The 22,754-nt window shown below is 37.0% G+C and overlaps 1 protein-coding gene across 1 annotated transcript in view; it reads left to right on the forward strand.

Moving 5' to 3' along the window:
- The window catches only part of ROBO1 (roundabout guidance receptor 1), a 540,195-nt gene that overhangs the window by 440,399 nt on the left and 77,042 nt on the right, over positions 1-22,754 (forward strand). Inside the window, exons 5-7 of the mRNA XM_054392605.1 lie at positions 14,288-14,408; positions 17,612-17,750; positions 19,064-19,191. Coding sequence (XP_054248580.1) covers positions 14,288-14,408; positions 17,612-17,750; positions 19,064-19,191 — 388 coding nt within the window. The remainder of the gene's footprint in view (positions 1-14,287; positions 14,409-17,611; positions 17,751-19,063; positions 19,192-22,754) is intronic.

A 22,754-nucleotide genomic window follows, 5' to 3' on the forward strand; every position in this document is an offset into this window, starting at 1 on the left:
GTTTATCTATTGTGTCTGTTATTCTTGAAGCTAACAAGTTGGTATTTGGTTGGGTTGGTAGGGTTTCTCAGTAGCAGGAGAAAACTTAGTATCAGCAATCTGGGCATTTTAAATAGGACATGGGAAAATAGCTTTCAAAATCTGATGGAACAGCCAGAGAGAATTAGCTTGTGAATGTGCTTTGCTAATTATTTCTGATTCAAAAACAGAAAGCGAGCTTTGAAAATATTCACTTGTAGGATTTCAGCTGGTGGTAAACTGTACTTTCCCCACGTTAACTATCTTAACAAAGGCCATTTCTTCTACTGACATGAAAATAAAGTATAAGAAAAAGGCAGTCCTTCATCTTTGTAACATACACATTTCTACGACTGCAGTGTCAGTTTTACCGTGCTGCCCTGTCAATGAATCTCAAATTCACCTTGAAGGATCACCCCCAGGGATGCCAGCTGAACCTTTGACCTTCGTGTTCTGACTGTCAGCAAGGTTAACACATCATTACAGCTTTTGATGTTTGGGATACCTGTTCATTTGGAACCCTTACCAACTTAGAGTGTTTCAAACAACTTAAACACAAGCCTCAGTCTCATTGTTTTTCCAAAAGAGTATGTATTGACAATTTTTGAGACTGAATTCTATTTCTTCCTAATTTTGTGTTAAAATAGATGTGATATTTTTTTTAGTTACAGTTTTATCTCTCTGTCCCGAAGTTATTAAAATAATGACTATGACTATAAGCAAAAAGAGGAGCAGATTCATATCTAAATTGTTACTTTACAGTGCTACATAGCTACAGAGTGTCAAAAAGTGTGTGGAGACAGAAAAAAGGACATCATTAAATACTGGATTTGTGGGATAATTTATAGATAGTGACATATTAAGGACACTTTGTTTATTTGGAATTGTCTAGCCAAGGTACTGTGTTGGATAATTAGCTGATTGTAATTAAAATGGGTTTTGGTTTGCTAACCCAGGAAATTATATTTGCAAATATTGTTCTTGTCTGTGGGACGGATAACTAGCCAAGGGATTGCTTTTATAAGAGATATAAGAGATTTCTGTTGACACAGGTCTTCTAAATATATATTAAGATACTCTTTTAGTATTTTGTACCCTGTAAGTGTGCTCTTAGCAGAGTTTTTGTTTGTTTGCGTTTTTTATTTTTTTTTTGTTAAATGGCTTCAAATGGCTGTCATGAAATAAGAAAAGGAATAGATAACAAAATTGCTTTTATTCTTTTTCCTACATTGCTTCAAATGACTTGGAAATTTTTATAAGCTAAAGATGACCTATTTATTCAGGTGCATGGGACAACACCAATGTAATTTTTGTTTCAAGTAATACAGGAGGTGATTTTAATCTCAAACAGCACATAGACTAGTAGGTTTTACCTTCTAATCTTTCTCTCTGATTTTCAGCAAAGTGCAGTCTTTAAAATAGTTCTACAGGCATTACACCTCATTACCTATCTGCAGTGTTCAGACTATATGCAAAGTTATTCCACATTACATTCAGTTGATAGGATTGAGATGTTGATGGGACAGTGTTGAACTTTTCTGCCCTCTCTGTAAGCACATTGAACACAATCATTTAGTTAAGAAGTCTTAAATCACTTACTCCTTTCAGTTAGATTAATGTCATATGCCTTCTCTTAGACTTGTCTGGAAACTTACAATAGTCAGCGTTAACAGCTACAGAAAACCCAGTTATGTGTGATCCAGTGTTTGCTTGCTTTTTCCTTTGGAAGCATTTGAGCAATAGTTGGCAATGCCACAGAAGAGGTTTCTGAAAAAAAAAAGTGTTTTTTATTTAACCACATGATCATACAGAAAATGAAACAACACTTTAAACCATTTTTTAATTGATGTGCCCAGCTGATTAATTCAGGATCTACAATTTATTTCCTATAGACTCCTGTATGTATACCTTCTTATGGATCCCCACTGATTAATCTTCTTGTCTTCCACTCCTCAAGGAAATGTGCATCTTGTTAAATCCTTTTTCCTGGTTTGGTTTTCTCTGCTCTTACATCTCAGGAACAGAGTTGCTGCTTTGGGCTTACAAGTATGTTAGGCTCAGCAGAGGCCCAGTCCTCTGCTTCAAGGTGAAATTCTGCTAAGCATTTCTACCATTAGGATCATAAATTCATACCTCTGTTGTATATTTCCAGGCAATCCTGCTAAGAAATTAGGTTGCTGTGTGAACAGATTGAGCCCAGATCAAAATCTAACACATTATTGAAGGCATTTTTGCATCCAGAAAATATGATGTTTTAATATTCTGCATGTAGAATGGCCTGCATATCAGATTATTCTTTGTGATATATTTGAAAGTGTCAACAGTAGTATCTATAATATAGCATTTATAATTTAGTTCTTACAGGTCTTGATCAAAAGTTTGAATCTAATAGGATTTTCCAGCATTTCTATACTTACAGATTTAAGAATATTTATGCATTTTAATAAAATATAGTGGAAATATTATATTATTCTGAACATTTCTTGACAAACTTTAGGTCTAGGAAGAACATGCAGCATTTTGTTTCAGTCCACTGAAAGTGGATCTCATCAAAGGACAAAGCTTTCTAAGATTTTGTGACACTTTTTGTCAAATGTGTAGTAACACATGGAACTATTTGAAAGGTAAAGAGAACATCTTTCTGTCTATATCAAATTTCTCTAAAGTTATGTCCTTTTTGTTAATAACTGAGTTCCATTTTCAGTAGAATTTGACTTTCTTTTCTCTTGAAAAAAGTCAACAATATGGCTATCTTAGAAAAAGTGTGTATGAAGTAAATGAAGTATAATTCCTAGTATTACAATGCAAAGTACAAGGCATAATTGTTGAAGTCTTAGTTCACCTGACTATTTTATTTTTATGATCATCATACTTGAGGGATTTTAGAATTTCCCCCATTAATTTCTAAATGTTTATTCCTGGTTTGAAAACGGCATTACAAGTCTTTAGTTAAAAATAAGTTTTCGGGTTTAGCAGATTTCTTTATAATGTCTTTACCTTTTCTGACCATAAATAAGTGAAGATTATACCTTGGTGCAGACATCAGGGTGATGATGTGACTTACTGAAGTTTGTTTACATGTTAGAGTAGTCGTTGATCCTGTTCCAGTTTGTTTGTGTTGGAAGAGGAGGCAAGAAGACTAAGGAAGCTTATTGATGAGGTCTTTTGTTTGTAGATACTATCAACATGGTCCTTTATATATTGTCCTCCGTGCTTATTCACATATACCAACTTTCCCTAGAATTCTTTAATGTGTTTTTGTATCATTTTCCTTACCTTTCCTTGAGATTCATCAGCATGGGAAGGAAGTCAGGAAATAAAAACATTGCAGTAATGGAAACAACACAGAGAAATGTCAGTCACACTTATTTTTCCAACAAATATTTTTATATATCTGGGGTGCTGATTGGAGTCAATATGAGTGTCTCAGGAGTGGTGACTTCAGACCTTGGAGAGGCTCCCACTGAGGGCAGCTCTTACTTCTCCCATTTAAAAATGGTCATGATCTGTCAGGATCACAGTCAGGGTACTGTGTGCTGTGGGCAACAGGCAGCACTTTTGGTGATCAGCATTCAGGACCACATTTTAACTGTGGAATTGTAAACTGGATTAGTTTTGACTACCCTTTACCTTACCCAACAGTCAAGGACTCCTCTAACTTTTGCCACCCACTTTTGAAAAAGTTAGGTAGATGAATCTTTTAAATGTAAAAGTATGTTTTCTTTCATGTTTGTCATGCTAAGTAGCTGGCAAAAAAAAAGAACATTAATGTCTTTAAAAGTTAAGTGTTTACTTCAGAGTGAACATTTGAGTTTGTGTCTGTTTTGGAAGCATATTGTGGCTGTTCTGTGTTTTTAGGAAGAAAATTTATTATGAGAATAAAAGTGCAACTTTTAACTTCTTTTTGCTGTTTAAGAAGAAAGGTAATTTGTACCAAAGGAAATGAAATCTGACCAGGGAACAATTTTCTGTAAAGATCAATTCCTATTAATTATGTGTTTTTAAACTGCTCGGAAAGATGTCAAAGCTTCTTATGTTAGGATAGTACTAGTTTAAAAACAGGTATGCATGTTGCTACAAGAAAAACTGGGAAAGCTAAAGTGCTGAGTAATGTAATTTATCTGCTATTTTCACACTCCCATTCCACCGGTAGCAAACTGCTGCAAACAGGAGACACTAATTTCCAAACAGAATTTGCCCAGCTAGATCATAGTTTACTTGACTTTGTAAATACAAATGGGAAAAGTTTAGCAGCTATTTCCAGCATCCAAAATAGTTTCTCCCCGCTTCCAGCTACTTTTTCCACCTTTTTCCATTGGTGCAGCTTACAATACACTTTTAACAACTACCAAAACTGTGCCAGGACATTAAACCCATCGTGGCATCTGCAAGGAATAGCAGGAAACTGCAGCAGAGGAAGTAATTTTCCTAGCACGGCTCCAGAGCTCCCCTGAATAGCTCGGGCAGCCCCCAATAGTGGCAGAAGAGGCAAGGGGAGAGGCACCATTCTTCAGGCTTCAGTCTCTTCATTCTCCTCGCTATTCACACTGTAACAACTTTTATTTACATACTGAGCAATAAGTGGTTCGCTGCTCCCAAGGCAGGGTCTGAGGGGGAGGAGCGGAACTAGAAAGCAGCCTCTTCCTGCTCACACTGGAGCTGTGCTTCTCAGTGACAAGCCTAGCAATAGTTCACAAGCATCTCTCGGAGGGTATTAAAGGATGGAGACAGGAAAAATATGTGCATCAGGGAACAATGCTCCCGGTACATATAGAGAATAGAAACAATATATGCTTTCTGCCTGATTGCAGCCTGCGCTGGCTTACTTTTAAGAGCAGCAGAAACTCCAAGCAGCTTCTGGCTTCACTGTGCATTGCTAAAGGTCAGCTTATGTTGTATAGTCCCTCTGTGGCAACAGAGGGATGAATGTTTGTGAGCAGGCTAAGATCTGCAGGTCACTCACTGCCTTTTGAGTCTGTCTGGAGCGTGAAAAGAAAAATAATGATGCTGAGCTGTGCATATGTTCTCTTCCTTACTTGTAAATTTTAGCATCTTCCAAGCAGGGCCCCTATCTGTAGCTGTAATGTCTAGTACAGTGGCTTTTAAGTGTTCCTTCAATAGAGATATTAGTTATAGTCAGATTTGCTTTTGGTTGCCTGTGAATGCAGGTTTTTTAATCAGTCCTGTGGCACAAAGCTTGTGTGCAGACCACGAAATATACAAGGAAACCTGTAATTTGTGATCGGCGTGTCCTGCAGTCACAAGAGCTCCCATGATCACTGATGGAAGAGTGGAACGTGACAGATTAATATACGAGTTTTGTGTTTAACTGTTCATGAAAAATGAATAATGTGGTGCATATTTTCCTTTTTATGACTGTGTTACACAAATGATCTGAAAGGCTTAGTGTTTTCACAACTTCGTATCTCCAGCATAGTTGTTAGTGTTCTACTAATCTTCGGCTCAGTCAGAGATAAGTGCAGTAGAAACTTAAACCAGGTTTATTTGCTTTTCTTGAAGTGTGTGGTCTCGTTTCCATTGCATATCATCTTGGTTAAAAGTAGGAGAATCAGTAGTATTTTGTTACGTTAGAAAACACTTTATATTTTTTTGAGGTTAGTTTTTGCAAAATATTTGTGTATTTGTAGTGTCTAGTTGTAAGGCCTATACTTCATTGGAAGTTAACTTGATTGTAAAGTTTTGAGAGAAAATGGTTTGAGTAAGAAGTCAAATCTGTCTCAAAATTTAATAGTCAAAATACCATCTTGGAAATCTACAAAAGAATCCACTGCATTTTTGCCGCGTGTTACAAAATTTATTTGCGTAGTGTGGTTCTCTGTATTCTATGCTGTAGAGGGCTCAAGTTTACTCTGAGAGGAAGACAGAAATGCCTTCTTCCTTTGGGAAGCTGCTGTGTCAGCTCCAGGGTGGCAAGCTTTCACAGGCAATGAAGTGCCAGAAGTGCAATGTTCACAGGAAGGAGCCAGGAACCTATAATTCTCCTTGCCTTCCATGATAAACCAACACTGGACAATCGGTTTCAGAGGGGATATGCCCTCTCCTCGAGACAAGGCCAAATGCCAGGTCCTGCACTTGGGTCACAACAACCCCAAGCAATGCCAGAGACTTGGGGAAGTGTGGCTGGAGACATGTCTGACAGAAAGGGACCTGGGGGTTCTAATCAATGGGCAACTGTATATGAGTAAGCAGTGTGCCCAGGTGGCTAAGAAAGCAAATGGCCTCCTGGCTTGTATCAAAAATGCTGTGTCCAGCAAGAGTAGGGAGGTGATTGTCCCCTTGTACTGAGCTCTGGTGAGGCCATACCTTGAGTATTGTGTCCAGTTTTGGGCACCTCAACACAGGAGAGATGTGGAGGTGCTAGAGCGAGTGCAGAGGAGGGCAAGGAAGCTGGGGAAGGACCTGAGAATAAATCTTATGAAGAGTGACTGAAGGAGCTGGGGCTGTTTAGTTCGGAAAAGAGGAGGCTGAGGAGAGACCTCATCGCTTTATACAATTGCCTGAAAGGATATTGTGGAGGCGCTGGTGCTGGTCTCTTCTCACAGGTAATTAGTGATAGAACAAGAGGGAATGGCCTCAGGCTGTGACTGGGTAGGTTTAGACTGGACATTAGGACCAAATTTTTCACAGAAAGAGTGGTCAGGCATTGGAATGGGCTGCCCAGAGAGGTGGTTGAGTCACCAACCCTGCATGTGTTTAAAGGTCATTTGGATGTGGTGCTTGGGGATATGGTTTAGGGGTGAACTTTGTCGAGTAGGGTTTGACTTGGTGATCCTGAGGGTCTTTTTCAACCTGTTTGGATTTCTGAATCCATGCAAGAGAAACATTTTGAATAATTATTTTTTATTTCTACTACCTTTTCTCAGATTGTGATGATTTTTTTTGTTCTTTTTCTGTACTTTTCAGCCTAGGAAAACCTTGATTTTGCATGTTTCAACTTATTGTGGGAGCTCATTGTAGATGACTAATGAACATCTATTTCAAAGCTCTTGATAACTTGAATTCTATCATAACACTTTCCTTTGGAAGACACTGTATCAGGACCTTGAAAAATCCTAGGTGTTGGCACAATGGCTGTGAGAGATCTGCACTCTTGAGAAATGTTTTTCGTCAGATTACAAGTCTTAGTGAAGTTTTATTTACCCATACTCTGAAGATGAAAGTTAGGACTCTGCTGTTGGAAACTTATGCTCTCATGGTAGGAAATTTCCTATTGATGAAATATGCCACTTGATATCAAGTTGCCTTAAATCCATGTCATTGTTCTGCCAACATTAACTCCAGGAAGACTGTATTGGTCAATACCTACAAGGAGAGTTAGGAACTACAATCTTCTTGAAATCAGCAGCAGAGTCCATACCCCTCTGAAATGGCATAGTTGTGGTGCTTCTCCCTCCTCTGCCCCCCTGGTGCTGTCTGTAGGGTTTAGGCATGCTCTGTGTGGTGATTTGGCCCTGGCTGGGGGCCAGATGGCCATCAAAGCCACTCTATAACTCCCCTTTTTAGATGGACAGGGAAGAGGGAAAATATAACAAAAGCTCAGGAGTCAAGACAGAAGCAATTTAATAAGATGTAAAGCCAAAGCAAAGGCCACATGTGGAAGCAAGAGCAAATAAATGTTATTCTCTTCTTCCCATCAGCAGACAATGTTTCATCCCTCGCCAGGAAGCAGCGCTTCAATATGCATAGTGGTTGCTCTGGAGGACAGATGCCATCAACAAATGTCCCCACACTTCTTTCTTTTACTTAGCTTATATATCTGAGATGATGTCATACAGCATGGAATACCTCTTTGGTCAGTTTGGGTCAGCTGGCCTGGCTGTGTCTCCTCCCAAGATCTTCCCCACCCCTCAGCATACTCTTGGAGCTGGGGAATGTTGGAAAAACATTGGGTGCTTGGCTCAGCAGTAGCCACAACACTGGTGTGTTATCAACTCCCAGCTACAGCACTAAAAAACACAACACTAGAAAGATACTCTCAGGAGAGTTAACTCCAGCTCAGTCAAACCCAGTACACTCTGCAGCACGTGGAGTCACTGCAGAGTCTAGTCTGGTTGTGTAAATGAGCCCTTGTGGTCCTTGGAGAGCTGCTCTGAAAACCTCCCTTGGCTCCATTCTTGGTGAATTTTCAACACAGCCCTGCAGAGTGGCCTTGTGTCTGTCTTTTGCAATGTAGGCACTCTCAGTGGGAAATAGACTGCTAAATTCCTCTGCAAATTTAGTCTGTATTGTTGTTTTTTTTATGATAACCAGATAGGAATTTTTTATGGTTTAAAATTTGTGATTTGATAAGATTACTTTTCCATATTACATCTGTGATATTTTTGGTAACATCATAAAAACTAAGAGATTTGAGTGGCAAGTTAACCCCAGCTGGTCTGGGATTTTATCCTTGGAGGCATGTAAAACAGTGGTGGTGATTCTTAAAAGAAAATTCCTGTGTAACAGATACTTCAAATCATCTGACTTGCTGAAAGGGAGAGAAATGAAGAGATACCAGACACTGAGTTCAGTTCAAGTTCACTTTTATTTCTGATTTCAATCACTGATTTGTAGTGAAAGCTACATATACACCAGTGCATCGAAGAATCATGCATGAGATTAAATTTACAGTTTTACAGAAATACCAATTATTACAAACATGTCATCCCCATGTTGGGCTCCCTTGGGCTTTCTTTGAGTGTTGCAGAAGGATTGGTTATTTAGATTTTTATACTGGCTCACAGGATGTGTTTATATGTTCCCCGTTATTTATGTTTAGTACGTTTTCTGTACTCAGTAAACAGCATTTAGAAAAACAGTTTCTGAGGGAAGTGTTTGCTACTTTCTCTCTTTGTCTTTTTTTTTTTTTTGAGTTGGTAGTTATAACATGCTTTTGTTGTAGGAGGTTTTAAATCTTGGTTTATAGTAAGAAAGGAAGTATTACATAGTAAATGTTTTGTACTATAACTGAAAATATTTAAGGAAACTATTTTGCTGGTTCAAGTATATAAACATATCTGTCTGTTCAGAAATTAGTTCTGATTAATGAGAGCCAATATGGTCTACTTTTAATTAAATCTTCCTTTGTGATTAACAAAAGCTAAATGTTAGTAGAAAGTAAGTTTGATATTGTTACAATTTTAAAATTAAGAAAATTGGATGTGCTGAGGTATGGCTTTTTCTTTTCTGAAGTTGATTTATGACATTCTGCATATATCTTGGCTGTTTCCATGATACTGTTAGTTGCATGAAGTATCAAACACACATGGTAAATCTGATATTCGGTGTCTTGTGATAATGCCAAAGGCTGAATAACCCTCAGCTGCCTCTGAAGTCACCTAACAATTCAGGACATGGATAACCCTTAAGCCTTTGTAGATATCCATCATGTTTTAGATACAGCCATTAATAATGAGGCCATAAAAGAGGGGAAGGCAGTCTCATGAGCAGAATCTGACTCTGATACATCCTACTGGATTTGCAGGGGTGCCAGAAGCAGCAGCTTGAATCTATTGTCATTTTGTCTAGCTTAAATTCTCTTTCTTTTTAAGGCAAGCTATCTTTCTGTGCATTTTGCACCATCCTTTGTACAGTCTACCTTAAGGCCTGCCATCATTGTAGGAGTGTTTTGTTGGTCTTTATGGCAGGGGGGAGTGATTGACTTGTAATGACAGGCTGCTGACATAGGAAGACCAATTGAAAATGCGTTTTAAAATACTTTCAAATAGACTTTTTCAAGTGTTTGATCTGGGGGAGGTATCACATACTTTCCTGGGGTCTTAGAGAATGTGACCAAAAAGCAAGACAGACTCCTCTGTCTGAACTTTGAAGTTGAACAAAAAATGTATTTTAATCATTGTTGAAGACTTATTCCAAGCATGTTATCTGGTTTCTGATATTTAAGCATACTATAATAGGTAAGGAAGAATGCATAGGATTCACCAGCCTTAGAACAAGATGCACATTTTTAAATAAAAATTTGATGGATACTAATTTATGCTTTTTCCTCAACTTTGATAGAACTGCGAAGTTGTTTTCTGTTGCTGACATTCTATGCCTTACAGTTTATGCTGCAATGTTAAGTCATAATATGGAAATACCAATTTGTTTTGGGTTGTTAGACTGTATAGAGGGAAACAAGCAAATTCTGTGTTTCCTAACTAAGAAATAAAAAAGCTCCCTTTTATTTGTATCAACTATTGGTGACACTATTAATTATAGTTGTCTGTACTTGCCTTGTTCTTTCACTGTTTTATTGTCATTTATAGTTAGTTGTTACACTTTTAAAGCAAAAGCCATGTCTGACAGGTTAATATCCCATGCCTGTCACATTTCATTTAAATAAAATGTGATACTATCTGCTGTGGAAGACTGAAGTTTGTGATGTTGCCTATGCAGAAACCCTGACTATACAGATAGAGGTCAGTATTTCACTCTGAGGTCAGAATTTAATTTTCTTACGGATTTAATTTTCTTTAGATTATTTTGCAACACAGCAGATTTCATTAATCAAATAGAATAAAACTGGGAGCTAAAGGAACGTTAAAAAAAAATGTCAGTCACCTTTATATTTGGACTTCCCAAAAATGTCTCTCATGGCTTTATTCTTTCTCATATTTCATGGCACATTTCTGTTAAAAGTAATTGAATCACCCACATGTATAAAAATATTATTTAACACAGATAGACAGGTGTGGATTTATGCATACAGAAATGTACACATGCACACACATCACACATAAGTATATAAAATATGGTCTTAGAAAAGTGTGTATATGTGTACAGCTATGCTGGATACTTGGTGGTACGTTTTACCCTTGGGTAATTTTTTTATGAATTTGATTTATTGGCTGACTGAGTTGATTCATTATTTGTGTTTGATTTTTTACTGCTGGGTGGCCATAATTTACAATTCTGGACCTAGTTAACTCTGTGGGTACTTGGAGTTTTCTGTATGAACATCTCCAACTATTGTGTAAAGAAATAAATGAAGTGGACTTGCTTGAATGAACAATTTACTCATGAAGAACAAAACCTGGTCAGGTTGGCAGGTCATAGAAAATAGCTTTCAATATGTCTTTATAAGTCATTGTGCTATCATATATTCTCTCAATGTGCATACTACAGTCCATATATGTTACAGGCAACTGAATATCATCTTTGAAGCACCGATCACAGTCTTTTTGTCTCCTTGGTATTCAGTGTATTCTTTTATTCTCTACTTGTGCAGCCCTGATAAATTTGCTGGTAGGCTTAGATCAGAACAAAATCCTGTGGAGATGTGAAAACCTAAAAAATGTCTTGGCATAACTTCTGTGTAAATTAAACAAGATGTTTGTTTCTATCTTTGCAAAAATTGGCTTAAAGTTTCAACAGTTAGCAAAGCAGTTGTTTTCTTATGATTTGCCAGCATCTAGCAGAGTCATGCTATAAAACCATTTACTCTATCTTGTTCACTAAGAAGAAAGGACTTCTCTTTGTATTCAATATGGTAACAACTCTTCTGGAGGTTTAGGATGGACTATTACACTGTCTGTCACTTTCTCAAATCATTATATCCTTTGCTACTATAAAGTAGTGCTGGTGTATTCTGGGGCAGAGGCACCAATATCAGAAGAGCTAAATCATTCAAATTAAAATGCATTGATTAACTGTTAAGTGTCCACAGACTATGAATAGTTCTAATTTCCAGAATTCCAGATACTGCCCCCAATGGTGGTTTGACTCTTTACTACTCCAAATACTGGATACAAACTTACAGTGCCACACTTACTGGATATGAATTTAGTAAGACAAAGAAATGTAGCAGTGATTCTTGATGTGTTCCTACAAAAATTCACATGCATGGGTTTCCTTATGTACTTTGTTACTTAAGGTCATTGGTATACAGTCCATAGGTACTTCTAGGATTTCGTATTGAGACAAAAAATGGCAAATATTGTCAAATTTGTCATAGCTGCAAATTTAATTTGCAATGTCTTATTAATAAATAGAAGGGCTTGATCAGTCTGAGGTTGTGGGTACCTAGTTGCTAAAATTTAATGGAAAACATAGGTAGTGACCCTGCAGCGGAAGTACATTTTCTTCTACCCGTCTGTGAATGCTCAAGTTACAGACACTTAAAATTCCACACGCACTTGTGGTCCATTTTATTGTGACTGTAATTCATCACAATTTAATGTGGCATAGCCATTACTGTAGCTGAAGTTCTAACTCCTTCTTTTGTTTTAAGGAAAGCAAACAAACAAGATTAACGAAGGAAAACCCCTAGGAAAAGAAAAAAACACACACAAAAAAAGCATTCAGAATTCCATCTTTTGGAAACAGCATCCTTCAGTAGGCATGTCACATCTTTGGAAGTCTGCCTCAACATCCATGAGGGCGTGTTTTCTCTGCCTCTCTCAGTTTGGAAGAAAAGCAGCTTTCAATGAATTTTTGGTTGTCCAAATGTTTCAGCTTTAATGCTTCTCTCCATCTCTGCTTTGAAGAGAATCTTATGGTGATTCCTATAAGAAATTTCTGGGATAGTTCCTGCTGAAGCTCTTAAGATGTGTATGAAAAAAGTTGCTTTCTGTTTATATGGATTTGAAATCATCATCTGAGTTGGTAAATTCCTGTGATATGTAAACACATTTCTTTGTTAAATCCAATGTAAATATTGATACATTTGAAAAATATATATCTGAGTATGTATCTGGATATACATATATACCCTCAAATGCATATGGAAATATTTTTTTAAAAATAATTTGCGTGGATTAATTGCAAATAAATACCTTTCTGTGATTTAGGGAGATATAAAACAGGAATAAATATAGATAGACTTCTAGTTATAGTTTGTTTTCCCCTCATACTTGCCATTATAAGCAGTCAATAAAAATGCACACAGAATGTTGAAAATTTTGTATTTGCGGATCACCCTTATTTTTTCATTTTTTCATGCCTCAAATCCCCACTGAAATTTCAGCATTTCTAGATTTCTTGATGATAAAGGAGAGATCTTTTCTGTTCTCAAAGAATGACTGCCAAAGGCAACAGGATGAAATTTGTATGCAACACTATGTTACACATGTATGTTCATTTATCTCAATAACTGACTGTCATCTTTGTGTGCACACATCTTACAATGATAGTAAGAGCCCAACACTGCTCAAAATGTCAGATTTTCGTGGATAGATTTCTAGCTGCAGGCAACTTGAACAAAATACCTTAAAAGAGTCTCCTTGTCACTGACCATATTAGACCCTTTCATGTAGCATCATAAATAGCTTTTATTTATTGTGTACTTCCATCCATGCCTTGAACCGCAATGCTTTTCATATGTGATTTGATTCATAAACATATATTCACTTCAAAATGTAATTGATGAAATTAAGTAATATTTTTTGTATACGAAACATGATACATATTCAGTTGTCTACAAAAATTGTGCTGCATTTCGGCAAACTTTGAAACTTTTCAACCATTTTGTCAATCAAATTGGAAGATAAATACTTCAAAAGGGAGATCTTACATTTTTCACATGCATTTAATACATATTTTTTTCTGTAAAATAATAAGATTTGGAATCACAAATGGGAGGCATGTTCTCTACTTTTGGACTTACTGAAATTCCATTATCTTCCAAAAACTGAATGGAGAATTAAGACCAGAATGTTATTAATTTCCCAGTAAGGATTTAATTACGTCTGCCCAGATACTTATCAGCCTTCAAAATTACTTATTTCAAGGTGAAGAACTAAAGAATAAAAACTTTTCTTCACTTCCTTAAGAAATAAAACCAAAACCAAACACAAATTTCATTAATAGAAATGAGCATGACCAATGGTAGGGTAATGTACACATATTTCTTGTTAAGAAAGAGTAATTGCAACTAACTTACTTGATGTTAAGGTGAGATTTATGAGTAGTGCTAATTTTTACTCTCCACCTGATTATATCAAACTACAGAAACGGTAGTGCTGGCCAACAAGCATTAAACAGCTGTTGACCAGGCAGTATTACATTATGCAGAAAGAAGAAAAGCATAACAGGTGTCCAAATCTGAGAGATTTTAAAATACTGATGTAAAATTAAGAGGCAGTCTTTTTACATAAGAGAAGAAACTTAGCTTAACAGTATTTTTCCTCTCATTTTTTTATGATTCAGAAAAACACTGGTAGCTTGTTTTGTTTCATTATCTGTAACAAAAACTTTTTTCCAGTTAATAAACATTATTAAATTGCTACTTCATATTAAAGTATATTTTGTTATCCTTAATTCATCCTAGATCAGAGGAGGAAAGCTTATGATCACATACACAAGAAAGAATGATGCTGGCAAATACGTTTGTGTTGGAACAAATATGGTTGGTGAACGTGAAAGTGAAGTTGCGGAGCTCACTGTTTTAGGTAAGAACTCTTCCTCTTGTGTTAATGAAAATGGTTATGTGGGCAAGCATGGAGTCCTGTACCTGGGGATGTATAACCCCACGCACCAGTACAGGTTAGGGGTTGACCTGCTGGCAAGCAGCTCTTCAGAGAAGGATCTAGGAGTGCCAGTGGGCAACAAGCTCACCATGAGCCAGCAATGTGCCCTCACGGCCAAGAAGGCTAATGGTATCCTGGGATGCATTAAGTATAATGTGGCCTGCAGGTCAAGGGAATTTCTCCTCCCGCTCTGCTGTGCCCTGGTGAGGCTGCAAGTGGAGTATTGTGTCTGGTTATGGGCTACCCAGTTCAAGAGGGACAGAGAACTATGGGAAAGAGTCCAACAGAGGGCCACGAGAATGATTAGGGTCGTGGAGCATCTCTTTTATGAAGAGAAGCTGAGAGACCTGGGGCTCTTTAACCTGGAAAATAAAAGACTGAGAGGGAATTTTATAAATGCATGTGAATATCTAAAGGGTGGAGGTTGTGAGGATAGGACTGGGCTCTTTTCAGTGGTGCCCAGTGCTAGGATAAGAGGCAACCAGTATAAACCAGAACACAGAAGGTTTCACCTGAAGTTAAGAAAAACTTTTTTTTTACTTTGAGGGTTATAGAGCACTGGAATAGGCTGCCCAGAGAGGTTGTGAAGTCTCCTCCTCTGGAAATTTCTCAAAACCCTTCTGGATGACTTCATGTTCAACCTCCTCTAGGTGAACCTTCTTTTTAGCAGGGGGGTTGGACTAAATGATATCCAGAGGTCCCTTCCAACCTGTACCATTCTGTGTTCTAGCAAATGGGTGTCATGATTCCAAATCATGGCATGGACTGTTATGTAATCTAGACTGGAAAATATTACTTGTGGCTGAACACTTGTAAGAGGGTTTCATTTCAGAGAGAGGTCTGACTTTGTCTTTTTCATCTTGTTTTCCTTTCAAACATATTTATGATCTTCAGCATGGGAAAACTAGTCAGGTTTTCTTTTCAAAGAGGACAATAAAGCTATGAATGTCTTCTCAGCCAATGTCCAGAAATGTGTAATGCAACTTATTCTTTCAACTCAGGCCTTAGATATGCTTGAAAAAAACATGAGATATATACTGACTTCATGTATTAAAATCTTTCAACATGAATCTTCTCCTTATGGGGTTCAGTCATTTAGAGGTTGAACTTTTGCTTTCAGGTCTCTGCTTTAGATCAGAGGGAGGATTGCGTGTCAGAAATTGTTTACAAAGTTTCAAAGTGATCCGTGCTAAGCTTTCTATCTATTTACTAAATAATCATGTGACAAAGACAGAAGCTTAAATCAATGCTGATTTCCCATGTCCCTTTAGGCATTGAGTAAGAGTGTTATGAATGGGCAGACAAAAGCTTTTGAACCATTACTCTTCCTTTAGGGAACTGATCTAGAGAGCATATCATCTCTTGTGGGTTTTGCTGTTGTGCAGCTGTCCTTGTCTTACCAGATCAGTCCTTTGATGTGTTTTTTTTGTTTTGTTTTGGTTTGGTTTGGGGTTTATTTTGTTGTTAGTGGTTGGTTTTTGGTTTTGTTTTGTTTTTGTATAATTCACTGGTAGATTCATGTTTGTAGGTATGTGTTTTATTTCTCATTTCTTGTATATGAACCCAGGCTAGAACTGACAGCTTAAAGATCAACTTACTGTTTCATCTATTTGCCTAGCATTGCAAGCAGAAGGTAGGTTTTTTCTACAGCAGAAGCATCTAGTTGGTCTGGACATCCTCAGGAGTAAAGGGAAGCTCTTCTATAGGGTTTTGCTCCGTTCATATTTCTATTTTAGCCATTTTGAAAACATTTACTAAGTTTTTATAATGCTGAATCTCTCTCTCTCTTTATCTGCAAAGTCAAAGTAGTATTTGGAACCACCTTTTTCAAACGAAAATGCAATACACTAAGAATATGCTATACACTCCTTATCCTTCTGTCTGGTGTTTTGTACTCTTATGAAAAATGTGTGGCATATTTTTGGGTATTCACACCTCCTGACTGTGCCATTGACTTCAGATTCGTACAGTTCCAGGCAGATGATATTTATATCTTTAATACATACAAGCCAAAACATATAACTGCCTTCTCAACTCCCTCAAAACTTTCACAGGTTTATAGGCAAAAAGGTCATCTGCCTTAGGCAAAGGAACTTGCCACGCACTCTCCTGTTAAACAATCTCTGTTTTACGGCCACCCTGCTGTTATCTGGTGCTGCCTTTCTAGATGGGTAATTCTTCCTGGAGTATCCCAGAATTTGTTAAACAGCACTTTTCTTCCTCTTCAGTGTCCAAACCTCACTGCACTCCATCTTGGTATGGAACTACAAAACTATGAATAGCCAAACGCTACAAAGCTTAATGCCCTGTTACAGGTAGAAAAGCATGTTGATCCCTTTCCTGAAGTTTCCAGCTAGTAGCTGAGTTGCCAGAATAGCACAGACTGTACTGAGATGCTGTTTTAGTTCAGAAAGCCTGAGAAAAAATATGCAACAATTAATCTGACTCTGGTGAGACAGAACTTGGGTCATCTGTATCAGGTACATGAGCAATTTTTGTTAAGAAAAATATATAGAACACTGACGTTTTTTGGCTTGTTTTATTTCACGTGTGCTAGTGAAAGAAAGTTGCATCTTTCTAATGTAACTGGAAATGATTGCATCAAACATTAGCTGCTGGTGACACCTGCAAACTTCATAAAGATACTGTGCTAGGCCTTACTTAGGCTTAGAGGCACTATTAAGTCAGAACCTATGAGAGAGAGAGACAATGTTCAGCTTTCTGTCTTCTTGAAGCAGTGCAGCAGATGCATGGTCAGTTGTCTGCGTCCTTGCAGCACACCTTCTTCTGTCTGAGGATCTATATGTATTTAGATTTTCTGTTGAGGTTGTGCTTTCCTTTAGCTATATTAGCTGTGACAATGATACATAAGAATAAAGGAAGTCTGTGCTTGGATCCTGAGCTTTTGCTGACAGTGTCTGCATCCTGTGCTGAGGTTCACAGTGATGGCCATCTACAGGGCTACAGATCCTGGTGCTGGGAGTGAGAGGAGCAGCAGCAGAGGCATCTCCATCAGATTATGTCACCCTGCTCCCCTTGTTCTAACAGGCACAGTTCACAGAAAATTGCAATTCGGGCACAAAACTACTGGTCTAATCTCATTTTTTCATTTCTTTTCCTTTTAGAGAGACCATCTTTTGTGAAGAGACCAAGTAATTTGGCTGTAACTGTGGATGATAGTGCAGAGTTTAAGTGTGAGGCAAGAGGTGACCCAGTTCCTACAGTAAGATGGAGGAAAGATGATGGGGAATTACCAAAAGCAAGGTGCAGTACACGGAGTTACCTTTTTATGACACCTAGCGTGGTATATGATATAACCATTCAGCATTTGACATCTTGAATGGAAAAGGCGTGGCTTGATCTAATAAGACATTTCCAGCTACCATAGAGCAGTATCTGAAGTTGCAATTTATAATGAAACTTATGAACGGCTTGTTCTCAAGCTTTTGTTGTGACAACAGATGACATACAACAGAAAAGAACATGCATTCAGTCTGAAATACCTGCCACAGATTCACCTAAAAATTCTTCTGGGGAATGTATAACAAATAGTAAATTAGATTACAATGTCAAGAAGTATATGTTTTATTTGCAATTGATATAAAGTGTAGTCTGGTAATATAGAAAGCTGCTTTGGTTATAGATATTTGTGTTGTAACATTTCCAATTAGCTTTTGCTTTTGGTTTTGGGATTGGGGTTTTTTTGTTGTTGTTGTTTGTTTGGGTTGGTTGGTTGGTTTTTGGTTGGGTTTTTTTGGTTTGTTTTGGGGGGATTTTGCATTTTTGTGTTTGGTTTTTTTTTATTCTGTCATTGCTTTAATTTGGACAAAAAGTAAGCCACCTTATTAAAAATAAATACATTCTGTGATTGATAGGTAGATTATTTGTTTACTTTGAGTTCCAAATTATCAGTTAAAAACCTAAGAGGTGAGGGAATTGAAAGAGGAAACCTTGTAACAGATGCTTCTGGCCAACCCAATCCAGCTTCGTCTTAATTTATTCTATGGCTTTAATACAAATTATAGCATTTTTAAGAGAAAAATCTACTTCCCATAAAGTGAAACACACTGACTGTGTTATACAAAGAGGAGAAAAAAGATAATGAGAGGAGAGGAAAGGCCACAATGTTCTTTAAAAAAAATTATCAAATGAATTATGATTTATCTTGACTTTCAATCAATTCTTATCTTCTTGAAATTGGTATTTTCTTTTCAACCCCATTAAAACTCCTTCATTTAGATAGAAATAATGTACAGACACTAATTATCACATTTATTTGTTGAAGACTTCTAACGATTATGCAGTTCTGTTAGAACTTTACAGTTGTATTACACCAGTGAAGTTCTGCTGGTGTCAGTAACACTGACTCACACTGGTTTTCAACTTTTTAGATATATTTTGCCTTTGAAACTACTTTTACATTTTCAAGTTATAAGGATTGATGCATATTTTTATTTCTAATGGAAATGTATGAATAAAATTATTTGAGAGCAAACCCACTGTATTTTTTCCCTTTACAGAAATTGTACTAAGTTCTATTATTCCTATTCATTGTTTATTACTATGTATATTTAAAGATATGAAATACGTGATGATCATACCCTGAAAATCCGGAAAGTTATGGCAGGAGACATGGGCTCCTATACTTGTGTTGCAGAAAATATGGTTGGAAAAGCAGAAGCATCAGCAACTCTAACAGTTCAAGGTGAGAATGTTTATTCACATAGTACTCCAATTTAAAATAAAGTTGAGGGGTTTTCCATGGCATTTTACAGAGTTGCTATGAACATATTAGCTGAATCTATGTACAAGTACTAGAACTGCAGCTTATGCTGGCACTCTGTGATGTGTTGTGAGGAAAAATTCAAATATATCAGTTTGGTCTGAATTGTATCTTCACGTGTAAGAGTTTTCTGTAAGCAATCTTTATGGTACTGAGATGGGGAATGGAATACATTTTCAGCTTCATTGTGATCAGAATCATGTCACTTACAATCTTCCTATCTAAAACTCTGACAGAAAGAGGAAGCTGGTGTTAACTACATTGTTTTAACTCATAGAATTGTAAGCTGAAAATATATTCCATTTTTTTAGTGAAATATAATAAAGAAGCAACAAATGATGAATCTATTTCTGTATCTTTTAATAGGCTAACCCAGACCACTGGCATTCCTGTTGCTTTTTCATTATAAAAGCATATCATAGCACTACTGTTTTTTTGTTAGAACAAAAAATTCAGTGGAACTTAGTGAACTAATATGTATAAAAATCCTTCATTGCCTTTATATACACAATCCAGATGTTCACTGCTTAGATAATCCCTCTCTTCCTTTCCTGGCTTGCAAACAGGCTCTGATGTCATCCTGATGCTTTTTTTTCTAAGCACTGATGGTCTTTCTGTCCTTTTCTCTTTTCAGTGGGAGTTACTCATTATGGAGTTCTGGGAAAGTATAGGCTTAAAATTATTTTATTTGGTAACAGGCCTCTGTTGTGACACATTTACTGTAACAGGAAAGGTCTTATCCTCAGCCTGCACTCCTTTTTCCACCAGAAACATTGGGTGTCCCTAACATCTGTAGCTGTTAAGAAAATAAGAATTCTTCTGTTGAAACTCCCATAAAATCAAGAATTTAGAGATGTTCTGTTTTATTAGTCACCATGATGTTTATAGATAAAACTGATGCCTTATGTTTGCAAAATAACCAGCTCTTATGCTCAGTGTTTTAGAATAGACAATTAACACATAAGTAAGTAAGAACAGCTTATTTGAAAGACACAAATATTTTTGAATAGCAGTTTGTTCTGAAGATGATGTCTTATATCAGCTGTTAATCTTCTAATATGTTAGTAGTAAGTAAATGTGCTTTATGACTAGTTGAACAGCTACGTTTCTGGGAATAAGATATTAGTAGCCCTAATCCTTTGTAGTCTTATTCAGAATAATAAACACTTTCTTGTTATCCCATTTAAGTTAACAGTGCTACTTAGATACAAAATGACAGAAGTTGTAGATGTTAGAGATCTAGAGTGAGATCTCTTGACTTTTGATAATAAAATGGTACTTGTAAGTAACATGATCATAAGTCTTGATTCAGCAAGATTTTTTTTTAAGTACTTCTATTACACAGTAGATATTTAGGTTGTAACAACTTTGGTCTGTGAATATTTTTAAGGGTTAATTTCTTTCCCATTGTGAATTGATTACCTCCTGAGCCGTTTTTCTGTACTAATGTCTAGAAGTGATTGATGTGAGAAACTATAATGTATAAGGCAAATTTCTGTATGGCAGTGTATTATTAGAGTATCCAGAGGACCTAGTTCTATAGAAAGGAGTTCCTTTAGAGTACAAGCATTTCCATTCATATTTTTTTTCACAGTTTTCCCTCTTTTTCCTCCTCCTCTTCTTCCTCATCCCCCTCCTCTAGCTGTTTAAAATCTTTTAGACTGTGCTCTCTGTGACTAAAGAGTTAAATTTGATCATGTTTCAGTGCTAAGGTGACATTTTTCTGACTGTTCAGCACACACAGCTCTCTGAGGACTAGTTTTGCTTTTTTTCATATGGGTAGTATTTTTTCTGGTTGATTTAAGGAATGAAAATGACAAGTCTTTTCTGCACTTTCGGTAATTGTTACGTGAACTGTTGACTGTAAGGCTTAATAAATGTCTGTTCTGCCATGCCAAGTAGAGTTATTTCAGTTACGTATTTATAAACAGAGGTGTATGTTGCAAATCCTGGCCTTGGAAGTTACAGCTGCCATTGTGCAGGCTTGTTAAACTCACCAAAGGACAAAGAGGGCTTTTTGCTTGGTTTGTCTGGGATTGTTCTTTTTTTTTTTTTTTTTTTTTCCAGGAGTTTGTTTTGGATTTTTTTCCCCTCAGTATCTCAGTAAATGGGCTTTACTGTTTTCATACCAGTCTTAATGCCAAAGAAAGGATACAGAAGTTGTAATGGTAACCCCAGAATGTTTGGATCCATATTAGAAAAGGGCAGTAATCAAGTGTCCACAGAGTGGAACCACTGCACTGAATGTAACATGGCACACAGTAGAAAGGCTTTGGAGGCAGTGCGCTCTTTGAGACAATTCTTGGGCCTTAGGGTTGGTAGCAATGCTAAGAAGAAGACATATACTCTTCTATACTCATCAGGCCTCAAGCACTGTGAATGATGTGTATGCTCTGCACTCTTCAGGGTTATCTGGAGTGTTAAAAAGTGGAACGTGTGACACTGGGGCTAATTGAGATACCTAGGTGTCAGGGATGTGTTGTTGAAACATGGCACATAGCTAGCCTGGTGTCTGAACAGAGAGCTACCCTGGATCCAGCTATCTTATTAGCTCCAGGTCAGCTCTGACCCTATTTGACCTAGCAGATTTTAGAGTGCATAGTGCATGCCCTACAGGTGCTCCTTGTCTCAGCAAAACTGCACAGTGCTGCCTCTGAGGTAGGCAAATGGGCCCAGTCTGTCTGTGGATTAGGAACCGCCGGCTTGGACAGTTCAACTGTATACAACAGGATTCTAACTGTAGAAAATACAAAAGAGGGGGGAGAATATCAATTCCAATTTAATGTTATTCTGATTACTGTAATCACTGTTTTCCTTTATACTGACTCCTAATTGAGGATTATAAATGTTTCCTATATGAAGTACAGACACTGTAGTTTTACTGCAATTTCAGTTATATTCTGGAAACAAATTGAGAGTTCTGTATTAACATATAAGTTTGAACCATTCACTTAGCCGTTTACTGTTGCAGCTTAAAAGCATTTCCATCCTTGAAACAGTCAAGTTTTCTCCTTGGAAAATGAAATAGTTAAGATGTAATCTTGCTGTTTGCATTTTCCTAAATTTAGAGTGTCTCAGTCCACTGTTTTCATTTTGCAGCAATGTGTAGTGCATATGAAAGCATTCAGAGACATTACTAAATACATGTGGAAGCACTTCACTCAGGAGGTGATTAATTATTAAATAAATACCTCAGTCAATACAAACTGCCAGGAAGCAGCCCAAAATATAATACATTGTATTTTCCCAATACTTTATGTTTTATGCAGTATCTGATCTGCTTCAGAAAAGGGAAACAATGACCAAAACTACATCTCTGGAACCAGTGGATTCTTTCTTGCTCTAGCACTAAGCTAGTTTGATATACTATTGTGCATGTATTTAATATACATGCTTTTCATGTCTTTGTGGAGATTTCTATTATGTGATTTGTTTAGTTTTATGCCTTGAAGCAGAACTGTAGAGATGGTATTATATATTTAGTT

The sequence above is a fragment of the Indicator indicator genome, chromosome 1 (assembly GCF_027791375.1).
Source record: "Indicator indicator isolate 239-I01 chromosome 1, UM_Iind_1.1, whole genome shotgun sequence".
In the NCBI taxonomy this organism is placed as follows: domain Eukaryota; kingdom Metazoa; phylum Chordata; class Aves; order Piciformes; family Indicatoridae; genus Indicator; species Indicator indicator.